Source organism: Symphodus melops, assembly GCF_947650265.1.
Source record: "Symphodus melops genome assembly, chromosome: 17".
Lineage (NCBI taxonomy): Eukaryota > Metazoa > Chordata > Actinopteri > Labriformes > Labridae > Symphodus > Symphodus melops.
This window is the reverse complement of record NC_136707.1, coordinates 10,419,706-10,447,292: the sequence shown is the minus strand read 5'-3', so window position 1 is coordinate 10,447,292 and position 27,587 is coordinate 10,419,706. Positions and strand designations below refer to the sequence as shown.

General features: G+C 40.6%; 1 protein-coding gene across 1 annotated transcript; it reads left to right on the top strand.

Moving 5' to 3' along the window:
• The first annotated feature begins 361 nt into the window (after positions 1-361).
• LOC306838358 (beta-1,4 N-acetylgalactosaminyltransferase 1-like) lies at positions 362-27,587 on the top strand. Its single transcript, XM_079366485.1, has 14 exons — positions 362-467; positions 3,945-3,978; positions 10,702-10,835; positions 13,242-13,385; positions 14,271-14,377; positions 14,738-14,781; positions 15,600-15,666; positions 17,991-18,104; positions 19,869-19,955; positions 20,111-20,292; positions 21,139-21,282; positions 27,004-27,100; positions 27,179-27,232; positions 27,347-27,587. Exons 3-14 carry the CDS (start codon positions 10,702-10,704, stop codon positions 27,538-27,540), a joined length of 1,368 nt encoding a protein of 455 aa, XP_079222611.1. The 5' UTR covers positions 362-467; positions 3,945-3,978; the 3' UTR covers positions 27,541-27,587.

Sequence of the window (27,587 nt, the reverse complement as noted above, 5' to 3'; positions counted from 1 at the left end):
ATCTTGTTTTAGTTTTAGTCTTTTCACTGTCAGGTTTTACTTTGTACTTGTCCCCAGTCTCGCGAGCGGAGAAATTTACAGTGTTACAGCAGCAAAGCAGGATAGCAGAAGAAAATCACACAGTGCAAAAAAAAACATGCCTCAGAAAGGAACAGTTGAAATGCCAGTAGCTTAAAGATGTAACTCTACATTATTTGATGTTCAGAATCAGAATCGTTTTTTACTGCCAAGTACATTTGCATATACGAGGATCAGGAACAGATCATTACCCTGATTGTCCTCACCTATCCGGTTAGTCTCACCTGCATCTGATTACCCTATGTCTATTTAATCTCTGTGTTTGCCTAAGTCTCTTGTCGGTTCATTGTCTTTTGTAATCTGTTGGTGTGGTGTGTCTCCCTGCTCCTGTGGATTATCTTGTTGTTTCTCTTTGAGGCTCTTTTGGACATTTTGGCTTTATTATTTAGGTAAGTTTTTGTTCTGTCTTTTGTCTAATAAATATTTGGTTTTCTGCACATGGGTCCTCCTTCCTGTTTTCCGCCTGGCAGACGTGACAATAATAGTGCAGTGGTGAGTAGCACAGTTTAATAGTGTTCACCAACAGGTTAGGGGGGGTTTTGGACACCTAACCTACATTTCCTGTATGTGTGCCTTTTCTGAAAAATAGCTATGATCCAATATTTTTATTAACATTCCAAGTGTTCATTAGACACATGTTCACACTGGTATTTAGAGACCTTACAGAGGACATCAATGAGACAATGTAAAAGGGTAATATGATACGAAAATGTATTAAACAAGGCAGTTTGAAATATTTTCTCAACGGGGTGTACGATCAGTAAAAAAAAAGCTGAGTGGCCGAGCGCACAAACTGCTAATCAGAAAACAGGCCAAACAAAAATAGAGAGGTGACACAGAATGGAGGATTACAACAGAGATATTGAAGGATTGGTATTTCTTTAGTTTTATTTGCTATGTTATCAGAGCTACTGGTCTTAATAGGCACACATCTGCACTGGGTGCTTATCCTGACTGTCTTCAGTTCTTTCCACACTTCTAACTGGTTTCTGCTGCTTTAGCTTATGTTAAAACAAAAGTTTCACCTGCTTTCATCAGACTGTAAATAGAAATTATGTAAATAATACTGAACATTTCCTTCTGATCAGAAAACATCAACACACATACTATGCATACTGGTGTCCACATACTGAGGTCCACTAATGTAGAAGTCTAGCATCGCTAATGTACTTCCTTGAATTACACACCAACGCACAGATTCATGGTGAATAAAAAGTAAGGGACAAAGTTGCATCACGATAGTATGGACATGTAGAAGATCGGACTGTTGTCTGAGTTTACTCACTTGATAAAGTGGAACTCTACTTGGAGCTGATCAGTGTGCAGCAATGCAGTCTGAAGTTCATGTCTCTTAGTTTGAAAACATTTGCACTAAAACAGGGTTTCTTAACCATGGCCCTTCGAAGGGCCGCGAGCGCCACCTGCAGGGCCGCGAGGGGATAATATGTTTGCATCTGTGGGCCGTAAGGGCCGTGATCGTTGGCCTGCAATATACTCTCCGACCACCAGAGGCAGTATCATCAGTTAGAAGTAGGCCTACATCACGAGAAGGAGAAGAATATTTAGCTTAACGTCTATGGAGAAGTCTCAACTCTGCTAGGTGACTACCCTGAGGCCCCCTTTACACGGAGACGCTATGACAGAAATGCATCGAAACGACCGCACTCCGGATTCGAAGTTCAGACCGTCTACACGGCAGGTCTTGCCTGAGTGAAAACGATGTAGTTGTCACGCCCGGCCAGTAGTGGGCAGTGGAACTTTACAGCGCAACACTCAGCAGTATAACCACTTCCTCCACAACATCCTCCTCAACGGCTAGTTCTCCCAAGTCTTACCTAAATGCTGCGTATGGTCGCCCTGTGTTTGGGTAAAGGTTGAACTATTTGCCGCAAGTATTCGTTGCTCTTTCGGTGGCGACATACACAATGTATCATATCAAGGTTCTGTTTTAAAAGACGATACAACGCCAATAGCTGCTGAAGCACATAGCCGCCACCATTGTTGTTTGTTCTCGACTACTGCGTATGTCCAAATGTTTCGTCTTACTGTCACAGCGTCTCCGTGTAAACAGGGCCTGAATCTGAATGGAAACGTAATGGAGAGGTTCTTAAAACGAAAAAATAATGACGGCAACGGTGGCAGCGCTACACAAAACAGAATGCTCTTTTTAATTTCACCAAATCTACCTAACTTCATTGAGCACCTAATTTTATTGCTTTTGTTGCTAAGTTTATATTGTGTTACTTATTTGACAAACATGCACTAAAACATGATTTTATATGAGCAAAATTAATTAAATGATCTTAACTTGCGCAAGGTTTTATGCATAATTAGCCAATGTATAGGTTGATATATTGATTAAAAAACATACAAATGAAGAACAGTATTCATTATTACAACATAGTGACACAAATAGCTATTAAATAAAAATGACCACAAAAGTTAAATCAGAACCATTCACTCGATTGGGCCCCAGACTACCTTGCCCTGAAAATGTTGGGCCCCAAGGTCAAAAAGGTTAAGAAACCCTGCACTAAAATACCCAAAGATGACAGTGTTTGCTTCACAAACACTGTTTGTTACAAGCATGGTGCTACAAAGAGCTGTGTGGTAACACTGACAGGATAAGAGAGATGGTGATCACAGATATTCTCCAGTACAATGGTGTCTTTGGTTCTAGGCCGGCTGCTCAAACATGAACTCAAGAAACTGCTGAAAGAGGTGGGGAGTCCCGTTTATTGTCTCTGCCTTCGATTGAGTGATTGGCATCACTCCAGACAGGATGCAACTTTTCTTTTGAAACATTTCTTTGTTCCTTATCTAAAGGAAATAACCCTAAACAAACATCACACCATTCAATGGTGTAGTTCTTAAATTTGTCAAGAACTGTGGCAAAAGAGTACACAAAGAACAGCTTGTCATCCTCTCAATACATCGCAGTGTTTTTTTTCACCTCTGTGTTACTTTGTTCTGGCATGCAGCTTGGGATTGTTATAGAAAATTGTACTCCATGTGTACTATATGCATTGTACAAAGGTCTCATAGAATCTGTCATATAAAATGTATCTGAAATGTCTTAGAATACTACATGCACAGCCTATCGGGTGTTTTGTTTTCCATCATCACCCTTTATTCTGTTTCTCACCGTTTGTACATGTGGGAAGAGTCACCCAGTCTCTTTCTCACTAGATTCCATCTCCTTCTCAGCTTTGGGAGATGGTAAATCGTCACGTAGGGTCTTTTTCTCACACAAGGAGATAGATCGTGCCCTGCCAGGTGGGCAGTGGCTCTATGTGGTGATGGGGAGTGCCCTGTGTAATGTGATGGAAATGTGTAAGTGTTCATGTTTGCCTTTCTTCGGGGCCTCTTTCTCTCCTCTCCGTGTGAGGGAGGGGTCTTCGAACGCTGATTCTGGCTTCAAATAAATGTTCATTGAGACCCGATCGATCTTGGGGTTCTTTTTTGAATAGATCTTCTCACTCTTTATTTTCACTCTTTTGGAGAAAAATCCACATGATCCATAAAGTACATCCATCTATACATCAATCCATCTTGTCAAAAAGTTGTTATATTTTATTCTTTTACTTTTAAACCTTTTAATTACTTTTAATCTGATAATTCTTGTAATCTGATTCTCAATGCGAGTGAAATTAATTCCAAATTGCCAAATCATGCCCTCTCGTTTTTTTTATTTAACGCCTAGGGATGTTCGTCTCAAGTAAATGCCATACAGCACTCACACTTTCAGTTTTCCATACAGTGTCACTTGAAAACCAGTCCATCAAAGTATTAGGAACCGGCCCCACAGTGTGTCTGTCTTTCTGCATTCTTGTCAAAGACCTTTAGGTTGTTCTTCATGTTTGCAGGAAAAGGACTCGAGAGGAACCACAGAGCAAAAAGGTAGGAGCTATTTTATCCTAACTATCCTCTAAGACAGGGGTGTCAAACTCCCCTGTCTAGGTCAGGGGCCACATGGAAGAAAATCTATTCCCAAGAGGGCCAGACCGGTATAATAAAAGACATGATATTTAAAGAACACAATGCCTCAGTGATTGGAACTGGACTTCATCTCAGTGAGTCTAAAAAGCCATTAAACGTTAAGTCACAGCCTATCAAAATAAAAAAATGAATAGTAATAATAAAATCACTGTTCTAAGTATGAAATACCTAATTTGTCATTTCTACATATTAATCCTGTGATAACAAACCGTAGAAACTATTCAAGAGGGTTGAGTTACTCCCTGCCTTGTATTTAATAATAGAAACATAAAAGCTCTGCAATGAACAAGACTTATGACTACAAGTTTAACTGCAAATTACACACTGTTGTGTTGACTTTCTTTAAATTTTCACAGAAGACTGAAGGGTGTCTTAAGCAGTATTAAAGGTGGGGTTATCCATGGTTTATTTTACTCCTAAAACCTTGTATTTGGCTTTCACCAGTGTGTCAATATAAGGTGTCAACATCCTGATTAGCGGCCAATTTCAGGATGTGAGTCAAGTGCTTGTGCGTGAGCTTTGAGAGCAGATTTGTTTTATTGACGCTCATTACAGAGAAAACTTGTTCACAAAGATATGTAGCAGACCCGGCTGGAACAATGGTTGACTGATGGTTTATGATAACTTTTATTTCATAGATCAATGCAATCATCACAAACACACCGTAAGAGCTGTGTAAAGAAAAAACAAAATAGGAAAACAACCATTAAACATAAACCTCTTACCAAATGTACAAATAGCACACCTATTTACAATAAAACCACATGTAAACAGAGAAAGATATAACAACGAATTCATGAAGTTGCTTTCAAAGTAAAAATGTTGTCAGATACATCTGTTAAAAAAACAGTGAAATTCAAAGAACTCCGCAAATGAATATGGCCACTTATGAAAAGGACTAGAGAGGAACCACAGAGCAAAAAGGTAGGAGCTATTTTATCCTAACTATCCTCTAAAACAGGGGTGTCAAACTCATTTTGGCTCAGGGGCCACATGGAGGAAAATCTATTCCCTAGAGGGCCAGACCGGTATAATAACAGACATGGTATTTAAAGAACACAATCCCTCAGGGATTGGAACTAGACTTCATCTCAGTGTGTCTAAAAAGCCATTAAACGTTAAGTCACAGCCTATCAAAATAAAAAATAAATAGTAATAATAAAATAACTGTTCAAAAACCTAATTTGTCATTTCCACATATTAATCCTGTGATAACTCAACAAACCATACACACTGAGGTTGAAACTATTCAAGGGGGGCGAGTTACTCCCTGCCTTGTATTTAATGATAGAAAAATAAAAGCTCTGCAATAGATGAACACTTTCAACAAACCAAACGTATGAGCTGAAGTGACAGTATCACCGTAAATCACAGTTGTGTTGACTTTCTTTAAATTTCCACACAAGACAATCATCTTCACAGAATAGCTTTAGAGTTATATATTACTCTATTACTGCACTATACATCTATGTTGTCTGTTCATTACTATACTACATATATGTATTATGACTGTATTGACACTTTATTCTCTGTTGATTGGTTAAATGTTTTTGTATCGTTGCACTGCCGTTATCTGCTGCTCTGTGTGCCCTTGAATTGCCCCCTGGGAACAAATAAAGTTTTTTGAATTTGGAAGAACTATCAGGGTATCTTATGCAGCATTATAGGTGGGGTTATCCATTGTTTATTTACTCCTGAAACCTGGGGCCTGTACTACGAAGCGAGTTCAACATATCCAGGGTCTCTATGGGTTATCTGGCTTAACAAACCCTGACATAAGAGATCAAGATTATCAGTCCTACGAAGCTGATTATCAACCTGATCCGTCAATCTGGGGTAACTGAGAGTGCGTTTATGCAAAAGGGGCGGAGTTAGCGTCATTTAAGCTTTAACAATCATCACTGAGTCTGCCGTCAGCAGATCGTCACATTTACAAACACTACATTTACAGAAACTACAATTTATATTAACAATATAAATACGTTAAAACAAACAGGCTCCCACGAGACACAGCTGCAGTAACAAATGCAGGAAGGACAAAAAAAAGGGAAATCTGTGAGTAAAAACTGCAGCTTATATTTGTCCCATCGTTAGTTCACCTTAGAACTGACTATAATAACTCCTGTTATTTAACTGAATGTGTTGCTCTGACTCTTTAAAGTAGAGAGTAGAACAGTTTTGAGAAGTTATATTTAAACTGCAGCTCTGACCATCACAAACAGAGCAACTTTGTGACATTAAACATGAATGGAAATACAATTCAACGCCAAATATTTGTTATTTTACATCTTCAACTAAAATGTTACAGCACTTTTTTCAGTCTCTGTTGAAGGATATCAGTGAAACATAATCGTTAACTAAACGGACTGTAGTCTAATGTAAAATCATGCGGGACACAAAGTGTCCTCCCCCCTCTCGATCAGCTCCAGGAGCTCCACGATCAAGAGATCTGATTCGTCAGTGGGCGGAGATTTTCACAATTTGATCTCTTATCTCCAACAAACCTGCTCCGGAGAGGTTATGTGTTCAGCATAAGTTACCGTGGTGATATACTCAGGTAAAAAGTAATCGGCCCTTGTAGGACTGAAAACCCAGAGTTAACCCTGAAGTTACCTTGCTAAGCTCAAATCCTGTTTCGTAGTACAGGCCTCTGGCATCTAGCTTTCACCAGCGCATCAATATAAGGCGTCACATCCTGAGTGGCAGCCAATTTCTGGATGTGATTCAAGTGCTTGTGTGTGCAACAGTGAAATTTGAAATTCATATTACTTAACCCAAAGTTACAACCTAATTCAACCTTAAATCAAAAGTATGCGTTAGAGGCCAATAAACAGCTGATGATGGAAAAACCGCTGATTGCCCAACCCGAACTGCTTCATCCTGACGACTAAGCTTCACAGGAGCTCGCACACACACACACACACAACATCACAAACAATTTAAACACGCTGGATAAAGAATTGGACAGAGCACCTTGTGCACCTTTCCAGCTGTCCGTTATGTAAAATTGAATGGACGACTTCCCTCTGCATAGCGTTTGTGCCCACCTGTAGGCATATCTCTTTATATCCTGTTGGCTGGTAAACAAAAATAAAAGCCCCGAAACATAAACAAAAAAACAAACAAACCCCCCCCCCCCCCCCAATATATATAACTCACAACAACAATACTTTGATACGTTGTTCCAAACATGCACAACACTTTTAAAACCAGTGCTGTCAAGTTGCAGTAACCTGGCAAGAGATTTTGATAGAATGTGTCGAAGTCAGCTGCGGCAAATTTTCCCATCAAATCCGACTCACACTGCAAGTATATAATTTCAAGTTGCATGGTAACGAGCAGATCAGAGGCATTCACGGTGAATGGCGAGCAAAACACTTTGAAGTCGTTCTACAGTTCACCAAAAAATCTGAAACCGATCAAAATCCCGTAACAGTCCCGTTATTTTAACCGCTTCATGTCTGCGACATGATGGATCACGTATACATCTTTCAGACAAGGGAAGTGAGCTGCATCATCAGCGGCGAGTTGTGTCTCCCACAAGGACAGCTTGAGTTTGAACAAATTCATGCTGTCATAATACTGCGTGACAACTTTGTTGCGCCCTTGCAGCTGTTCAAGTTATTCAGGTGCTCAGTAACATCCACCATAAATGCAAGATCCTGCATCCATTCTGCGGACTGAAATTCTAACACTGGTTTGCTCTCTTCGGCCACGAACTGTTCAATTTCCTCCCTTAAATCAAAGAAACGCCGGAACCATCTTACCTCTGTGTTGTATGGCAGGCCATAGTTGTTTCTCTCTTTCTCTCTGAGAAGGCTGTCTAATGGACGGTGATTCAGGCTTCTGTATCAGATTAAATTAAGTTTGGATGATCACCTTCATGACGTGATCCATCTTTCATGACTTGCAACACAAAGCCTCCTTGTGCAAAATGCAGTGAAAAGTCCAAAAATCACCTCCACCATTTGCAGAATGAACTTTTTCTCTGAACTTTGTCACTACACCTGCTTTTCTCCTGATTATTGAAAGCGCACTATCTGTCCTGTCCTGTCCAGTCCACTCCGACCCCATCCATGCGTCGACGAGTGCGGTGAAAATATCAGCTGCTGTCTTTGTATCGGTCATTGGCACCAACTCCATAAACTCCAATAAATGTGTTGTCAACTCCGCGGATGAATATATGACCAGTTGTGCAACATCTGTAATTTCCGTGCTTTCATCAGTTGCAGCTGAAAATGCAATAAAGGACTTCACTTTGCGCTTTAACTGGCTGTCCAAATCCGCCGAAACATTGAACATCCTAAGCCTTGGTCATAGGATAGGATAGGATATTACTTTATTGATTTATTGAAATTCAGCTGCTTTAAATTTAGGAGTCATTTTTAAAGTAAGACCTCACCTTCAACCAGCATATCAAGAAAGTTGTTCAGTCCTGCTTCATCCAAATCAGATCCATCTCAAAAATTAAATCAATTCTCCCACCTGCCGACCTGGAAAAACTAATCCACTCATTAATCTTTTCTCGCCTCGATTATTGCAACTCCCTTCTCTCCGGTTTAACCCACAAATCACATTTCCCACCTCCAACTGGTCCAGAAAGCAGCAGCTAGGCTTCTCACTGGTTTTAACAGACGACATCACATCACCCCTGTTCTTGCTTCTCTCCACTGGCTACCTGTCACTTTTAGAATTGATTCTAAGATCTTACTGATTACTTTTAAAGCCTGTCTTGGCCTTGCCTTAAATTAAATCTGTGACATTTTAACCCCCTATCAACCACCCCGAGATCTTAGATCCTCAGGCAGCTCCCTTCTGGTCGTTCCAAAGTCGAGGCTCAAGTCTAAAGGAGACTGAGCCTTTGAGATCAGGGCCCCTCGACTTTGGAACAACCTGCCTGAGGAGATACGGCGGGCAGATGTAGCACCTGTAAAAGAGTTTACAGCCACTTTAATTCGACATGTTGGTAATTACACAATGTGATATTACAGGTTTCTGTTCAGTTCTGTATTTCTACATTCGCCAGCAGGTGGCAGTGTAAGCTCTTTGTTGCACAGGAATGTGAAACTTAAAGAAGTGGCTGGTGAACTGAGTCTGAGCGTGTACTCGGGTGCGTCCATAAAAGTGTGTGCACGGTTCGGATGTACCGACAGCTTGTCTTGCCATTTTGCTTAATAAAATGTAATAAACATAGTAATAAAATGTTTTTCCACACCATACATGCCGTTGCCGCCTGAGTGGTGTAACACAGAGTCAGTGGCATCTTTTAAATCACTTCTTAAAACTGATTTTATAGACTTGCTTTTATGTGATCTTTTCTTTTAAGATTCAACTAATCTCTCCTTTCCTCATTCATTTAATTGTTTTTAACTATCTATTTTTTGTCTTAGTCTTTCAATTCCTCCCTTCTTGCACTTATTTTACTTCACTTAGTTTTTTATAATCCTTACTGCTTTTTTTCAACTCTCCTGCTGTCTGCAGTCTTATCAGTGATGTCGTCCCACCCCCTTTCAGTCTAATTATTAGTTATTTTATTTGAGCCATTTATTTTTTGTTTGGTCCATCCGTTTACCTCTGTTCCCTCTAACTGCTGTTGTATTTGTTGTATCTGTCCATCACCCTCTAAATGTTGATTTGTATTTGTTTTTATATGTAAAGCACTTTGTAAACGGTAGTTTTTAAAGGTGCTATTTAAATAAAGTTATTATTATAATCTCCGCTGTCTTCATCATGCAGGTTTTCAAAAATTCACCCTCAATGGTAAATAGTTTTGAAGCCACAGCAATTTCATTAGCAATAAGTTGCTTTCACTGCAGTGTCACTGATGTCTCGGCTATGAGTAACCGCACTGTTTCTTCAGACCCGCCAACAGTTCATTCACCTTCTCTCTTTTCCGCTGTCCTTCAAAGTTGTCTAATTTGTCGGCATGAAGAATCATATAGTGGCGACAAAGGTTATATTCTTTCAGCACCGAAACATGCTGTGAACACACCAAACATACAGCTTTCCCTTTCACTTTCGTAAATACATAGGAGGATGACCATTTTTCTTGAAACACTCGGCATCAATTTTTCTCTTTTTTTGACAGACACATTGTGGCAATAAGGGTAATGAATAGCACGGGCATATCACAAAGGAGCTCATCCGTATGATCCGGACTAGCTGCACTTGCTTGGCCTACTTGCTCAGCCCGCATATAAAGCTTGCGAAACACAATTGCTATTACGCCACCCAGTGGACTCGTTGGAAAAGCAGTTTATTTTATTGTAAAATTGTAACTCATTTTTATACTTTACAAAATCCTCACGTGGGCCGGATTAAACCTGTTCGTGGGTCTGATCCAGCCCGGGGTGTACGCTTGACACCCCTGCTCTAAGATTTGAAGTCTTCCACTGCAGCACTGCATGCATTAAAATCCAATAAATAGTTACACACTTACACACTTGCTTTTAAATAAGTCAAAAAGATACAATGTTTTCCCTCTAATTATCTTGACATACTTATTTTTAAATGTAATTAATATATTTAGGCCATGTGTGAAGAGGGCTGTATTTCAAGACTTTTGGAACTAGAACATATTGATAATAAATTGGTTGTCTTGGCCTAATCTTAATCTTTCTCTAGATGGTCTTTCATCAAATGCATCGTCAAGGGGCAGCCATTACTTGTGTCATCATGCTGCTGATCTTCTATGTGATGATATTCCACACCTGTAAACAAACGCCAACCAAGGATGTTTACCACGCACAAAAACAAAGGTAAGATGTGTGTGTGTGTGTGTGTGTGTGTGTGTTGACTTCTCCTCATGTAATTGCCAATGTAACTCCCAGTGCTCACAAAATAGCAATTAACTTAACCTCAACCATTGCATTGCAATTTGATGCAGTGTCCAGGGTTGTGTTTATCTTAAAATGAGGTGGGGCAACCCGGTCTGTTCAATCTGCGTACTGTTGGATAAAAGTTGGCTGTTTTATCCTTTTCCTAAATGTTGTAAATAGAAATCTGACTCCTTTAAATAATTACCTTGAATCTCTCTGTGCATTCTTTTGATGGGATGAGAGGAATGACTGGAGGCGTCTCTTTCAGGTTAACAGTGTTTATTAATCTGATGAATCAAGAATACAAGTTACAGAGTCTCTGGGTGTCCCTGACGACAGACAGATGCTGGATCAGTTCGTGAAGTCTGAGCCCCGACTATCTTTCTCTGAACCCTTTTTTACACTAGAAAGACAATATCTAACCAAATTATGCATTTTCAGATGTGTGGTTTCTTTCCTCCAATTGGCACAGCTTTCCAAATTATGCATCTTCAGATGTGTGGTTCGCCTTCTCTCATTGGTGCATCATACTCCTGCATCCTTTCTCCAGTCTGTAAGGGAAGACACTTCCTACCTGTTTATCATCAAGAACCTGACATCTAGTCTGCGTAAACAATTCCTTTTAAGGAGATGATAATTAAAGAGATTAACTGCCCAGGCTCACACTAAACGTATGTTGGAATGTGGGGAGACATTCTTACAAGTTTTCTTCACAAAGACACCTTCATTTACTGATAAGTCAGAGAATGAAATTTAATACATAGAAACTTAAAATAAAACACGACAAAATAACTGGTATTATGTTAACGTAAGGAAAAATTGGTCATGTTAAAAACTGGCCATTGCTTTTTGTTCCCCTCAGGGCAACAGTAGCTGCATTCCCAATATGGTAAAAGGGTCGAGCAATTTCCAAGAAAAGTGCCAAAAGACTGACAAATTACGACAAGGCAGACTGGCAAACCAACCCGATCAGAGTTTGCACACCTTGGTACTGGGAATGTGGGCTCTTCACAGTGTTGCAAGCAGACTTAGATGAGAAAGGCTACACAGAGCAGCAGTACATGAAAACAGATTATTTTTTCAAACTTTAGTGATTGTGCAATTTCTTCAGTCTGATTGAAAACAGTTTAAAATGAATCCATTGATTTTAGAGATGTCACTAGTTCGCTGGGAAAGACTAACTATCACTCCAAAGTGAACTCTTTTTTACCGTGATGTGGGCTGAAATTTTTATAAAATCAGGTCATATGAAATCATATCTGCGAAAAAGATTAATAAGATACATTTATACATAAAACAAAATATGATCTAAACAAGATGGTGGGAGAGGGAAGTCATGGAGTTCAACAATCAAGGTGGAGACAAAACTTTCTGAAATGAACCAGCAATTATTCAGCAATTTCTGCGCTTTGATCATAGACTGTAAACTTTAGGCTCTGATGAAGAGGTATATGGAAACAAGTCATATTACGGGGGCAGACATGCACAGTCAGGATTTGTTTTCCCCAGTCAGGCAGACACGATCAGATCGAGCGTGTATGTATCCCGATCCGAACAACGTTCTTCTCGATTGGAAAGACATTTCTTTCCATATGGGCCTGATCGGATCAGTCTGTTCTAAGTGACATGTTTACATGCAGCATTTTTATTCAGATCAAGCTTTTATTCTGATTATACTGTATATGTCCATGTAAACTCAGTCTGTGTGTTTCTCTCCTCTTATGATTGCTCTGATTGTCCTGACCTGTTTCTTTTTGGTCTCACCCATTGACAGTTCTGTTTGATTTCCCCAGTCTATTTAGTCCCAGTGTTCCTTTCCTTGTGTTGTCAGATCACTGTAGTTTGTTAGTGGATGTCGTTTTGCGGCTGTTACCCATCTTCCTAGAATTTCCTTGTTGCTTCCTGTGGTTATTTTTAGTTGTACTATTTAAAAAAAAAGTAAGCCTTGTTTTGTCTTTTGAGGTTTTGTTTTAACAAACCATTTTTTGTTACTTCTGCACTTGGGTTCACCTCCTTAATATTTGACAGTTCTCACAGCGCTCGCCCATTGGACCATCTCACCTCTGTAACACCTCTGTTACAACCTCTAAATAGGTACACAGGGGATCATTTCATCCCCCCATTTGACCCCTGTAACATGTAGATTGATGGCGAAACATCAGAGGAGCCAAAATGTCGCCAAAGGCTTGAAACAGCTGTCTGAATAGAACTATTGTTAATTTGCTGAAAGCGCGACTAGTGCAATGAAAGTTATTGCAAGTAGTTTTATTTAAGTGATAATTTGAAAAAGAGGAGCACAGAATTGTGACCCATTTTGATTTATCTATGAAACCCTTACCCTTGCAGGTCCATTCCAACTATTGCTACTCCTCTACCTGTTCCATGCAGTTGTCCTAAAGGCTCTATGCTCTTTAAAGACCACATCCTTCAGGATGAGTACGAGGAGCTGTCGAACCGCCGAGCTAAGGAGTTTCAACAGTACAAAGACAGGTAATCGATGGATCAATACATTTCAAGAATTTATTGAGACGGGTTAAAAAAAAGTATAGGAAATGTCAGGAAACACAGTCCAAGAATCAAAGGGGACATTTTAAATGAGACACATTTTAGAAATAATTCTGTTTCAATAAAATGTAGTAATAATCAAGAGACAAAGATTGTTTTGAGGTAATATGAACTCGCTTTGCACTTGACAATTAGAGTTATTTCACTCTGTGATTTGAGGCTAATTTGCTATGTTTTATCATTACTAAATTTAACTTTGCAAAAACACCAGTAATACCAACAACCTGGGGGGTAGGGCCTTTTGTTTTGCCCCTCCCTCTGGCACTCGCTCCCCACACATATTTAACACTGCACTGAACAATTGACATCCAAATGATTACTCAAGACCTACCTTGCCACACTTCAGTGTGTTATTGCACTGTGTTCTATGTAACTATCCATTTTTGAGACCAGATCTTTTTATAGAATGACTAATGTTTTTGTGAGCATTAAACAGTATTGTTGGTTGAGTCTATTTATATATAAATCCTTATTGTATTTGTGAGTGTGCATTTAATCATTAAGAGACTTATATAGCGCCCTAACTGAGAGAGTTCCATAACTTTGTTGCCAAGTGACTGATAGAGCTTGACTTACATAGTTTAATAACTTTGTTGCTTGGTCCTATGTTTAAGCAACATGTTCCCACTAATCGAGCTAGCCCATTGCATGATATTATCTCAAGGATGATTTCAGTCTGAATTCTCCCTTATTCAATCAAGTCTGAGCAATGGTGGTTGGTAAAAACATCTTTGAACAATCTGCTGATTCATAAAGCACACAGATAACAAAAGTACTCCCCATTTCCTTTCTCCCCCATTTCTCCAAAAGGACTACAACAGTATTATCAAAATTGCTGTTTGCTGCAGCCAACTCTCCTCTGACGTATCCTATCCAGGGTTTTACAGTACGGCCTATGACCCCCACTCTCATACCAGGTATGCTACACACTACAGTATAGTTCAGAGAGTATTTCTGTCACAACAAATTTTCATGAAAAATGCAGTTATAATTTAATCTGAATCACAGACTGAGGGATCGTAACCTGTCCTGACAGAAATGTTTAAAAGAAACTCAACAACAGTAGGGCTAATTTAGTCAGGCTTCATCATAGAGAAGTACAAATAGAAAACTGAATTGGCATTCACCTACTGTAAAAGTAAATTTGTTACATATATTTAACTGACTAACTAACTAATATATATATATATATATATATATATATATATATATATATATATATATATATATATATTTTAAAGGGCAGCTTTTATGTCTGATGTCATTTTTTATTATAGGTTTAAGTCTGAATGCGGAGGAAAGAAGGAACGACAACTACAAGGTTGGTGTGAACCCGTGCCACAAAGTAAAAGCTCATTATTAAAATCATGTTACAAATTGTACACAGGCACATTCATTTGCATGTATTCTGACAGTGGTGAGAGACACAGAATGATTAGTTGTCCAGTTGAGCGTGTAAATTTGGCACAGATGGATGAGTTGTAAAGCCTGATTGATTGATGCAAGAAAGACTTCCCTTTCCTTCTCTGAAACAGAGGGGCTGGATTCTGTTGATCAGTTAATTCAGTCTGCTTGCATCCTTTACTGTGATGCCTGCACCCCAGCACATAACAGAAAATAAAATTGGACTACAGACTGATACAACATGTTGATAATTCTGCTGCTGACATGAAAGCACCTGAGCATCCTCAGGAAGTAAAGCCAGCTCAGGCCCATCTTGTAGATATGCAGACCACTCCAGAATGTCATCCAATTGTAAGCCAAGGTACCTGCAGGACTTTATTAATGGCCTGTTGCAGAATCACAGTCTGTAAAGGGTTTGAGTTTTTCCCCACGTTCAGCTACAGGTGAGACCCCACCACATCTCACTAACTGCCCAGGGTTCTCATCTCCTCCTGTTTACTGTAAATAAGTCAAAGTACCCCATGATAAAAGACAATACTCAGTAGTCAGCCATGCGGAGGGTTCATGTCAAGTTCAAGTTAACCTACTCTATATATATTATATAGTACCATAATATTATGAAATAAATGTCAAATTATAGAACTTCCAAAAATAATTAATCAGACAATGATGAGAGTTCATTCAGAGCATTGTGCAGGTATGTGTGCTTATTTGATGAGGTTATGTCTACTCTAGGTGTCTTTAAGTGTGTCCAAAGGAGTACTCTCTATTGAAATTCCAGCTGAAGGTGTTATCATTGAAGGTAAGTTTAAAACTCAAAACAGGTCTTGTATAAGAATTAGTCTCAAATGACAATATGTTTCAGATAATAAGCAACCAGTAGTCTACCAAAGCTTGGTGTTCACTGCATTTATTTAGTCATTTACTGATTTGTCTACGTATGGACAACCTTTACGACATACCACTCAACCACTCCGAACTTTTATTGACTACTTGCCCAGAGACAGAGTCCTTGTACTTACTCAAAGAAATGGTCTAATTGTCAAAACACTGGCAAAGTGTCACTTCAAACTGCACGGCTTAGCAGCCTGTAAATTATCCTTGGTACAAAAAAACTCAATTTTACAAACAGCAACACCAGTTGCCTCATGCAGTCAGAGTGGTAATATTATTTGCAGAAAACGGTGGTATCTGTGGCAGAGTTTTATGGCTCATGCCAGTTTAAGTCCCATATTATGCCCTTTTTGGGGTTCATGTCTACTTAGTACATTCACAAACCTTCATGTTTGAAAATGTGTTTGTTTTCTTGTACTGCCACTCCATTCAGCCTCTGCATGTATTTCATGTGCTTGTATTTCTAATGCTCAAACTCCCTTACAAAGACAAAAAAAGAAAAAAAGGGTCCCCACGTGTCTGATCAGTTCAGTTGGCCGATCTGCTCTCTCGTAATTGGTCAGTCATTTGGCTTTGTTCTCGGATATGTCCCGCCCCTTTTACCATATTGGGAATGCTACAGTCAAGGTGCATTCACATACTCCGTTCGCGCAGTTTGTTAGTACCGCGCACTACGCCACTCTAGTCAACCTTTGTGTTCAGCGGGCGCTGCGATCCGTCTCAAGAGCTGTGCTCCTTTTCAAATACATTGCAGGTCTATTTTCGACGCAGCTCGCTGCAGACACAAATCAAGCTAGGCAGACGCGTCAAGCTAGACAGAATATCAAATCAAACAAAAGACAAATCATCCTCAGAAAGACAAGGAGAAATGTCGTCTGCACATTTTTCTCTTTATTCCCTTGGGATCTTGTACCCATGACGTGTGTTCAGCTGATCATGGGTATGCTGCGTGCGTTGACGTTCCAGAAATGGATCCAGTGACAATGGGCGTGCGCCGTCTGCCCGAAGAAAACTGTGGCGCAGACAGACCACGGCACGCAGTATGTGCGCTGTCAGTCCAAAGGAGCTTGTGCTTGCTACAACAAGCCAATGGATCAGTGATTTAATAGGTCTGTGATGTCAACAATGCTGGTTATCAACCTGATTGGTCAACCCAGAGTTGCCAAGAGTGCATTCACATAAAAGGGCACAGTTATCTTCATTTAACCTATCTCAGTTATCACTGTGTCTGTCGTCAGCAGATCGTCATATCTACAAATTCTGATCAAACTATATTAACAATATAAATATGTCAAGACAAACAGGCTCAAAGACTAAAGTTACACAGCTGCAGCAACAAATGCAGGAATGACAAAAGGAAATAGAAAAGGAAAATCGTAGAGTATAAATGTGAAAACTGCGGCTTATTATATTTGTTTCATCTTTAATTCTTTGAACTGACTATAATAACTCCTGTTTCTTCTCTGAACTGAATATGTTGCTTGACTCTTTCAAGTGGAGAGGAGAACAGTTTGAGAAGGTCAGCTGCAGCTCTGACAATCACAACAGAGCAGCATGGAGATATTAAATATTAATATGAAAATATAATTCAAAGACAAGAAAATATTCGTAATTGTACATCTTCAACTAAAACTTTCTTTCGCTTTTTCAGTCTCTGTTGAAGGGTATCAGCGAAAAATTAACATAACTTATCATAAAGCTAATGGACTATAGCTTAATATAAAATCCCAGGTGAGAAGTGAACGACCCTCGTAGGACTGAAAACCCAGGGTTAACCATGAATTTAACTCATTAATCTCAAATCCTGCTTTGTAGTAGAGACCCCAGAACTCCTGCCCTGGCAAGTGTCAGGTGTCTTTGTTAGACACAACTCCATTGTAAAACATATTATAACTGACTCCCTTCCGATCCAGGGAGGGAGTCAGTTATAAGTGGACATAAGTGTGGAATATGTGGAAATTAGACATGCAAACAGCTCATCTTTTATGTCACAATATTGGAGTAAACAACCTGGAGCTGCAAAATGTCATGGGAATATAAGAATATGCTGTGTAAAGGAACTAATTAATGGGCTGAGAGTGGTTGGATGTTTCCTGTCTTACTGTATTAAATATGACCATTCTGATTTCATAATCTTGATTACTTATGTGTGTGTGTGTATATATATATATATATATATATATATATATTATTGCAGTAATTAATGATGTAATAATGTAATTTAAATGACAGGCAACGGTGAGACGCAGCTGACTATTGAGGCTGGGAGCTTGGTGGTTCTTAACAACCAGCTGTCTAAAGTGTCATATATGAGCACCATCTACCATACACACACTGGAGACCTTGGTATGTATATAAATCTACCTTTGTTGAAAGGGCAGGCGACCACAGTATGCTATAACTAACCACAGATCAGTTTTTTTTTTTTTTTGTACAAAAATCTCGTCGCCAATCTCCTTTCGATTTAAAACTATTTAAAATTGTGTGAGTGAGTGAGTGATTAGCCCTGATATGGACCAGGTGTCAAATTCATATATTCTCTAGAGTTGCAGCACTCATTGCTGACTCATTGTCTCACCTTCAGAGATAGAGAGTGGTTCTCTGTGTTTCTTTGGGGCCTTTAATTTTTCCTTAAGCACTACTTGGCTTGATATTCCTAACAACTTCAGAAATAGAGTTTGTTGGGATGGGAATTCTGACCCAGCCTTTTTGGTTTCTATAAAAAACAGCCTGGTGGCCTTTGTGTCTTAGTGAGATTCTTTGTTCTTCCCTGTAATCATTTTTTTTTTTATCAGCTGCTCGGCAGCATTGATTGGTTTAGTTTTACCTTATCTCAAGGCTAATTAGAAAGAGAAGCCTAGTTATTTGGATTGTAAATATTGTTGGTTATTTTTCTCCCCTCCTATTCAATCGTTTACGATTTTAGTGGTTAGCCCTGTGGGATAACTTATAGATTGCCGGGATATGCAATTTCATCCCACTCCCCTGCATCAATACACCTTGAGATTTAACAGACTTTTATTGATATTTAATAAATGTCTGTGTATGAAGATAATCTATAAAACTTGTGAAAATAATTTCAAGCATGGTCAATGTCAGATGCTATTGATGTCGGCTAATGTTAGCTGTCCTGTCATGGCGACCATCTTGCCTCTGAATCCATCAGTAACCACTTTTTGAGGTTTTCTGTGACACACTGAGAAGACTTTGCCATAGCAAAAGTTTTCTCTATCCAGAAGTACCTCAGTCCGAGGAAAAAACAAAGGATAAATAACTGAAACGTGAGACCCTCCAAACTTTTTTTTTTTTTTTTTAATCTAAATACATTGTTACTCCAATGGAAAATTTGATATTTCTCTCTCTTACATACACACTGAAACCCAAAAGCACAAAGATGTCAGCATTAGGGGGCTAGGGGACTAACAAGCATTTGGGGGTTTATTGCCTTCTTTAAGGGCACTTTGGCAGGAACTGAGGAGTTAACTGGAACTTCTGCATCTATAAGTCCAATTCCATTCCTGGACTATACTAGCCCTAGATCACTCACGTTTCTTTCTGATAACCTTACAAACTAAGTTGGGTTTGAAAAATAAAATAAAAATAAAAAAGGGTGATGTAAGCACCTGAGCAGGCTGACTTAACAAAAGAATGCAAATTAGTAATCAAAAATAAAGATAAATAATGGGCTTTGGTTTACTCTAATAGTTCTAATCTTTGTTTGTTAGCTTTTTCAATTGTGATTTGCAGAGATCACTTAAGTTCCTTGTCCTATGTGTTATTCTCTCAACATTAACATTAACTTAACATCATCCACATTATATAATTAATTGTTTCTTTCCATTTAACTATTTGTGGTGGGGTTAGTTTCAGCCAGTATTTGGTTATCTGTTTCAAAACTGTTTTCTTAAGCTTCTTAAGATGCTTTATTTTTTTACAGCAATTTGAGTACTATGGACTTGCGCCTCAAAAACTGACCCAGTGGGTTAAGGTGCACGCTTTCCAACGGAGCAAAACTACTGCAGAGATGGAACGCTGTGCATGTTGATGCCTTGTAATCTGTGGATTAACATTGTTTCTAACTAACATATTACTGATGACTTCTCTTTTAAGCACTCTTCAAGTTTGAGAACCATGAAGCTGTGTTTCCCATTACCATTAAAGTACCCAAAATGCCAGTCCTGTATGACATTGGGACAGGTAAGAGTTAATTTGTCTGGGTGGTCATAAGATTTCTTGTTATCATACAAGCATCAGTTTTGATCTTGAAAATGAAAAACACTGCTTTTGCTTAAAGTCTGTCTTGTTTAATTGTTATTTCAGTTTACTTGCAATAACTTTTGTCTGCTTTTCAGATATTAATTCTCAAGTGAGCATCGCCACAAAGACATTCCTTCGCTACCCAAATCTCAATGTGTTGATAAGCAGCATTCGGAAGTTCTACAGCAACATTAAAATCCTCATTGCGGATGACAGCTTTGTGCCACAGAATATTACTGGTGATAACCTTGAGCATTACATCATGCCTCCAGCTCAGGTATACAAAGACTTAAACACCAAATATAACATAAATTCAGCACTAATAAGGAGAAATGGAGAAACATTTTTTCCTTTCGGAATCAGTTATAAATGCGTCTTTGAGTTAAGTAAATTCCAATGTCCGTGTGGCTAATTGCACACAAAGACTAAAGCACCCAAACCACTTTTTTTTCACGGACTGCACCTCGAATTGCAATGAAGCAACGTTATAAAGGCACCAGTGAACATATCCTCCAGCATCTCAATATGAATGGGTCCGTGAGCATGGTCTCATAGGTTTTAAGTCAACATTAACTGGGTTACTTACAGTCTGTATACAGTAGGTACAGAAAGTATTCAGACCCCTTTAAATTGTTGACTCTGTTTCATTGAAGCCATTTGCTAAAATTCAAAAAGTTTTATTTCTCATTAATGTACACTCAGCACCCCATTTTGACAGAAACACACAAAAAACATGCACAAAATACACTGGTGAATCCTTCTGTGCGCATTCATAAAAATTGAGACTGATCTAACTCCATTGTTATCAACCTAATAATTGTTGCAACAAAGCTATAGAAAATACACATTTTGATTTAACTTATGCCCACTTCCAGTTTATAAGTTAAGATACTGATATCTTTTGGTTGAATAGATACAGATAATGAGGTCTTTGTACACCCACACTAAGACATGCACACACAGTACTGTTCCCTCTGGATTGCCCAGCTGATCCTGTCTCATTCCTGGAAACACATCTTTTACTACATTTGATAGCAGGACTATTGCAAACTTAAGTACTGCAATGCATTGTCACCTGAGTTAAAACTACAAAATGTTTGCATGTTTTTCTTTCTCCTTTTAGGGCTGGTTTGCAGGCAGAAATCTTGTGATCTCTCAGGTTACAACCAAATACTTCCTGTGGGTGGATGATGACTTTCTGTTCACAGAGAAGACAAAGATAGAAAAGATGGTGGAGATCATGGAGGCTTTTCCAGAGTTGGACGTGGTGAGAATAAAATGGTTCCTTTTTCAAGAGGTCTTGGTCCAGGATATTTTATTATCACCAAAGGCTTAACACAGCAGTTTCTACATAAATACACGGTTCAAAGTAATATCAACGAATAGACAATTAAAAACAAATATGACCACTTTGGCTAGAGGATTGGTGGGTCATTTGCTAATAAAAAAAAGTTTTAATTCATGCAGTCCACAGGCATTTACATTTGTGTTGGTGATGCTATATTTGCTATTAGATCCTAGTAATACAAGGCACTTTGCATTGTAGTCTATGCAAAAAATCTGTATATGTATATGTATATTTGATATGGTGAATGTTACATGTAGTGGAAGGCCAATTTTACTGCACACTTTGACCGTGCCCAGCAGTAGTTTTGTGTTTTCAAGGATATGGCTACAGCATTAGCCATCAAAGTGAGGACAGACTCAATGAAACTTAAAAAAGAACTCTTAAAAAAGGGTTATCAACATTTGTGGCTTGTTTCCACTAACTAACTAGCAAGTTTGCATTGGAAGTACCACCAACCTAAACTTCTGAGCCCTTCTTACTATCCTCCAACCATTACAATTTATTTAAAAAAATAAACCTTTCAGCTGGGCTCTTAAGGGACTGAAAACATGGAGATATGTAAACATGGAGATATGACAAAATATGACAAAATTGCATTCAAACTTTTGTGCACTGTCCAACTCGCAAAAATAAATTTATTGGGAGGTAAGTCCAATGCAAGTTAGACAGTGTGCTTAACTTTTTCGTTGGTATTTTGTTTGGAAAGGGTATTGGTTAATTGTGAAAGTATTAACAAGTATTACCTCAAAGGGGACATATTATACCCGTTTATCACCTTTCCAAACAGTTCCCTGTGTGTGAGAAAGTTGTAGCTTTCTTGCATTAACTGTACTGGATCCTATTGTGTGAAACCCGCTGCAGGTGATCGCACGTCTTGAATTTCCACTGGTTTGTGTGCCATTTTTGTCGTGCCTGAAGGTTAGCAAGGTAGTATTTGATGAAACTCCTCCAGAAATGGTCAGCAAGGACCTGAGTATGACGCCAGCGTCTTCTGCCCAGGAGCTCCAATTCAGGATATACAACTTGTGGGCGGGATGCATCTGGCCGTCCAATTAGCAATGAGTTTGGGGTTACAGGATCAATATCTGCAATATCGGATGATGTGTAGCCCAAGGGCTTGGAGTTAAGGATACCTTCAACTACAATGAGGAATGTCCTCAGCACCTCCTCTGTCACCAACTGGACTCCGAGCGTGATTTGCAAAGGCTTGCTTTAGTGACCGTGTTTCACGCTCCCAACAGCCGCCAAAATGAGGAGCATTAAGTGGGTTGAATCTCCACTGGACCTGCTGGGGTGTGAGCTGATCTTGCACATCCGGTTGGATAGCTGCGAACGCTTCTCGCAGTTAACGGTCACCTCCTTTAAAGTTGGTACCCTGATCTGATAGCAATTCGAATGGCTTGCCCCTCCTGGCTATGAATCGCCTTAAAGCCATTAGAAAGGCATCAGTGTCGAGGATATCAAGGTGTATAGCCCTAGTGGTCATGCATTTGAATGTTATCCCCCAACGTTTTTCACTTCTTCGCCCTATTTTGATGGAGTAGGGGCCGAAACAGTCCACACCTGTGGAGAAGAAGGCTGGCTTATAAAGGCGCAACCTTGGAGGATGTAGATCAGTCATCTTGGGGAGGTTGGGTTTACTGCGTCATCTCTGACACTCAGTGCAGCTTCGCTGATGACGACGAACAGCCTCTCGACCATGCAGGATCCAGTTTTTGCGTCGAATTTCAGCAAAGACCCTCTCAGGACCTGGGTGGTGTAGCTGCTCATCAAAGTCTTTAATTATCAGCTGTGTGACTAGGTGTTTGGCGTCAAGCACTACTGGATGGATTGTTTGTGGATCAAGCTAGCTGCTGTGGCATAGACGGCCGCCTACTCGGATGAGCTCATCTTGTCCATCAAATTCTGGAGCCAGAGTGAGGAGGGGGCTGCTCCTCAGCAAGGGCTTGTTTGACTAACTGGGCAAGGTCTGTGGGGAAGCAGTCTAATTGCACTTGTTGAAGAAGGGCAATTTGAGCCTTGCGATAGTCTTCAGCTGTGAGTGCATCTTTAGCCGCCCCATGTAGAGAGTGTGCTGTGGCGGTTATGAGGTCACTGAAGGTATTGAACTGTGTGGCATCAGGGGTGCAGGTAAGGCAGAGGTGAGTCCACAGAATCTGATCTGGGCTGTAGAGCAAGAACGGTGGCCCATGGCTCCAACGGGTGTCAGTTGCTAGATCAGAGAGTGGCTTCCCTCTTGTGAAGTCATCTGCAGGGTTAGTGGCAGAATCAACATAACGCCAGGTGTCACCAATGGTCAGGTCTTGGATCTCTGACACTCGGGTGCCCACAAAAACTTTAAATCGGCATGAGTCCGATGTCAGCCAGGTGAGTTCAGTCCACAATACAAACTGCTGGATAGGGAGTGATAGCTCAGTCCTGAGCAGCTTTGTTACCTGAGCTCCTGTTAACGCAGCGCATAGCTCCAAACGTGGAATAGATTGCTTCTTCTTAGGAGCCACTCTTGACCGTGTGGTGAGGAATGCTATTTCTATCTCACCCATTGGACTTTCAGTTCTCAGGTATGCCACAGAGCCATATGCCTGTTCAGAGGCATCGCAAAACACGTGTACCTCACGCCGACTGGCAGTGGAGTCAAGCCCAGGGGTGATATAGCATCTCGGCAGGGTTATGCTTGGTAGATATGACAGCGCTTCCTCCCACTCCTTCCAGGCACGCAGCAAGGGGCCCAGTAAGTCTGGGTAATCCCAATCTCTTTTTGTGTCCCACAGGTGCTGGACCAGGACTTTGGCTCTTGTTTTGTATGGTATAAGAAACCCGAGTGGGTCGTACTGACAGGCTAGCACCTTATAGATTGAATGCATTGTGGTCTTATTTGCACCAACAGTTCGGGACTTGTAGGACAGGGTGTCAGTCTGACAATGCCACTGGAGTCCTAGGGCTGATTACTGCTGGTCAGGTTGGCCCTGCGAAATCCATTTCTCAGCACTTTCCGATCGCACGTCTGCTGGGAGGTGGCGGATTGTGTCTGTTCGGTTGCTGGCCCACTGCCTCAGCTCAAAGCCGCCTTGTGCTAAGAGTGACTGTAACTGTTTCACCAGGGCAGTGGCGCTCTCTTCAGAAGATACACTTTGTAGACAGTTATCGACGTAGAAGTACTTGAGGACCGACTCTCTCTCATCACCAGGCTGACTGTGATCCAAAACATGCTTTTGGAGAGCATATGTTGCGCAGCCGGGCCGCATGTGGTGCCAAAGGGCAGCACTCTCCACTCATAGACAGTGGGCTGTTCATCACGCTTGACGTCTCGCCAGAGAAAGCGGAGGAGAGGTTGATCCCCTGGGAGAAGCCTGACTTGGTGGAACATACCATGTATATCACTGGTCACTGCAACCGTGAAGCTGTGAAGCGCAGGAGGACGGTGAGCAGAGAGGGACCCAGTGTTGGTCCAGGGAGCAAGAGCTTATTCAGATCAACACCTTGGAACTGAAAGGAACAAGTGCAACACATCTTGAGGTCACACTCTGCTGCTTGATGGTTTGTACCACAACGCCAACAGCAGTTTTTGGTTTGGACCTATGTACTTTTCTGGGTGCTGTTGAGCAGTTTGAAGTTGGCATAGTTATTCAGTGATTGCTTGGTATTATCACAGAATGGGCAGAAGGTCTTGCTGACTTGCCTCGTAACTGGTGCTTTGGCTGGTTCTCCAAAGGATTTCGTTTCTGTTCCCAGCAGAAGAACTGAAGCTTTCACAGACCTGGTCTTCCGTTTTGCATCTTTGCATTTTGGATTGGTATCCTTCTTTGAGCTGCTACTGTACTGTGACATCTTCCTGCACCTGGAGTTCGTATTCTAACCAGTCTGCTAAATCTAGGAGAGTGGGGATCTGTATCCTTAGTGGGTGGATGAAGCATCGAAAACTGGACTGTAGGTCATGTGGTAGCTTCTCTAGTGGGCAAGAAACATGCAACCCGCAATCCAGTTCCACTCTTCCTTTTCTACCCAGCTTACAACATGCTTACCAGAGGTCTGACGCGCAACGCAAACATCCTGAAGTGCTGGATGTCGCCACTAGTGATGTTAGGGCCATCCATGAGCTCTGCAATGCGCTGAAGAGCCAGTTGATATTGAGCCCATATTGCTGATTCAAGGCTGCCATGGTGTCTGTGAAGGGGAAATGAGAATTACTATAGGAGTCAGCGATGAGCAGAGCTTCTTCCAGTTTGAGATGATCCATTAATATCTGGAATATGGATGAAGTCTGGGATAGTAGGCATGGGACCCCGATTGGTCCATTCCTGGCCCCCCAAGTGGACTCCATGTTCCATGTGTGGAGTACTGACGCTCTGGTGAGTACCTATACCTTCCAGGGGATTAGTCTCGATCAGTAGGGTAATCGACATGACGCGAAACGTGTCTGCTCCTATGAGGTTGAGGACATTCTGGAGAGTAACGCTCTCCTGGGTTAACTTGGCGCCTTGGAGAATAACCACGCTCTGTACGACTTCTGCTCGGCTCTGGACTATAACCACGTTCATTTCATTTAGAATGAGGTGTATGACAGGTGGAGTGGTCGTCTCCACTTCAATGGTGGCGAAGTCTCTCTGGAGGATGTGCATGTTCCAGGTTGTAGTCAGGATGCCTGGCTGATGGACTGGAAATGACGTCTTTCTTTCCTGATGAAAGATAGGTCGTTGGAATGGTGGCTTGGTGCCATTTAAGTGCAGAACCTCTCTGTGGGGCTCACACTGTGCTCTGTATGAAACATCTGTGCTGTGCTTTGGTCAAAATATAATGTGAATCAAGCACCAGAGGAGGTTTGTGACCCGGTAGAAACCAGCTCTCTCAGAATGCTCCATTTTGGTTTGCGTGTGTCTCTTTAAAGCAATAAGACCCCCTGAGTATTCCGGTAGACATCGCTTCTCTGTAGAGACAATAAAAATGGCCGACATGCACAAAATATTTGCTCTAGGCTGGGGGGTGGAGTCCAAGGGTGGAGATACCAGGGGAGGGGAGGGGATTTTTTTCTTTCCAGAATCCAACTTGTGATGTCACATACTAAGAAAATTTGAAACAGATTACTCCCCCCCCCAGAGATAATTTTCACACTGTGCTACCAGACATTAGATCTAACACACATCTACATGACCTCACCCTAATTCCTGACAAGCACCTGCTCTCTCATCCTGTTCTCTGCCGGGTGGCGCTTTATAAGCCCTATTATGTACAATACGGTCTCCATCTGTGGCTTTATGACAGGATAAACTACAGTTGTAGACCATGCTGCAGTGTGCAGAGTCTTTATGAGTCTGACTGCAGGAGCTGCAGATAGAACAATATAACTTGATGAAAAATGGTAAAAACACACTTGTGAAACATACAAGCCTGTGATAAATTAAGTGGCAGCACAGTCACTGTAATACAGATGTGAATTAAGTGTTCTGTTTGCATGAGTGAATTTGGGGATGGAAGTTGCAGCTGTTTTCGCGTTAAACTGCATTTCTAGAAATAAAATTGTGTGAATAGCTTTGAAAATTCTGCATAGAGTATGACTATTTCCTTAAACAATAAAACCATGTTTCTGCAAATTCTGACCAGACCAGTTTATAACCAGTTATTTTATCTCCCTGTACTTTTCAGCTCGGTGGCTCAGTCAATGGGAACCAATTTTATTTCACTCTGGAGTATGAGGAAGGTGATGAAATTGATGGTGGTTGCCTGAACAGAAAGTCTAAAGGCAAGTTCCATTCACTTCCTGGTTACCCACAATGCTCTCTGGCCAGTGGGGTAGTCAACTTCTTCCTGGCTCGTACAGATGCTGCACAGAAGGTGGGATTTGACCCTAAGCTCCAGCGAGTAGCACACTCAGGTAAATTGAGACCAAGATTAGCGTGGATCTCAGGTGTTATTAATCCACAATCTGTTGGCCATGGTACAAGCCATGTTTTTTCATAAAAATGCCAATATTTGTCTTTCACTCTAGAGTTCTTTATGGATGGAATGGGCTCCCTGATGGTTGTCACCTGTAACCATGTATCCATTGGCCATCAGCCTCGTATGACCGGCAAGGAAATGGATAAGTACAGACACTTCAGAAATCCAGGGACTGCAGATTCCAGGTTCAAAGAGAAGGTTCATTTCTTTAAAAACCACCTGAAGTGCATTCGCTTTGGATAGAGGATTGCTGTGGGGCAGGAGCAATTAGTGTCATCACTTTCATTTTA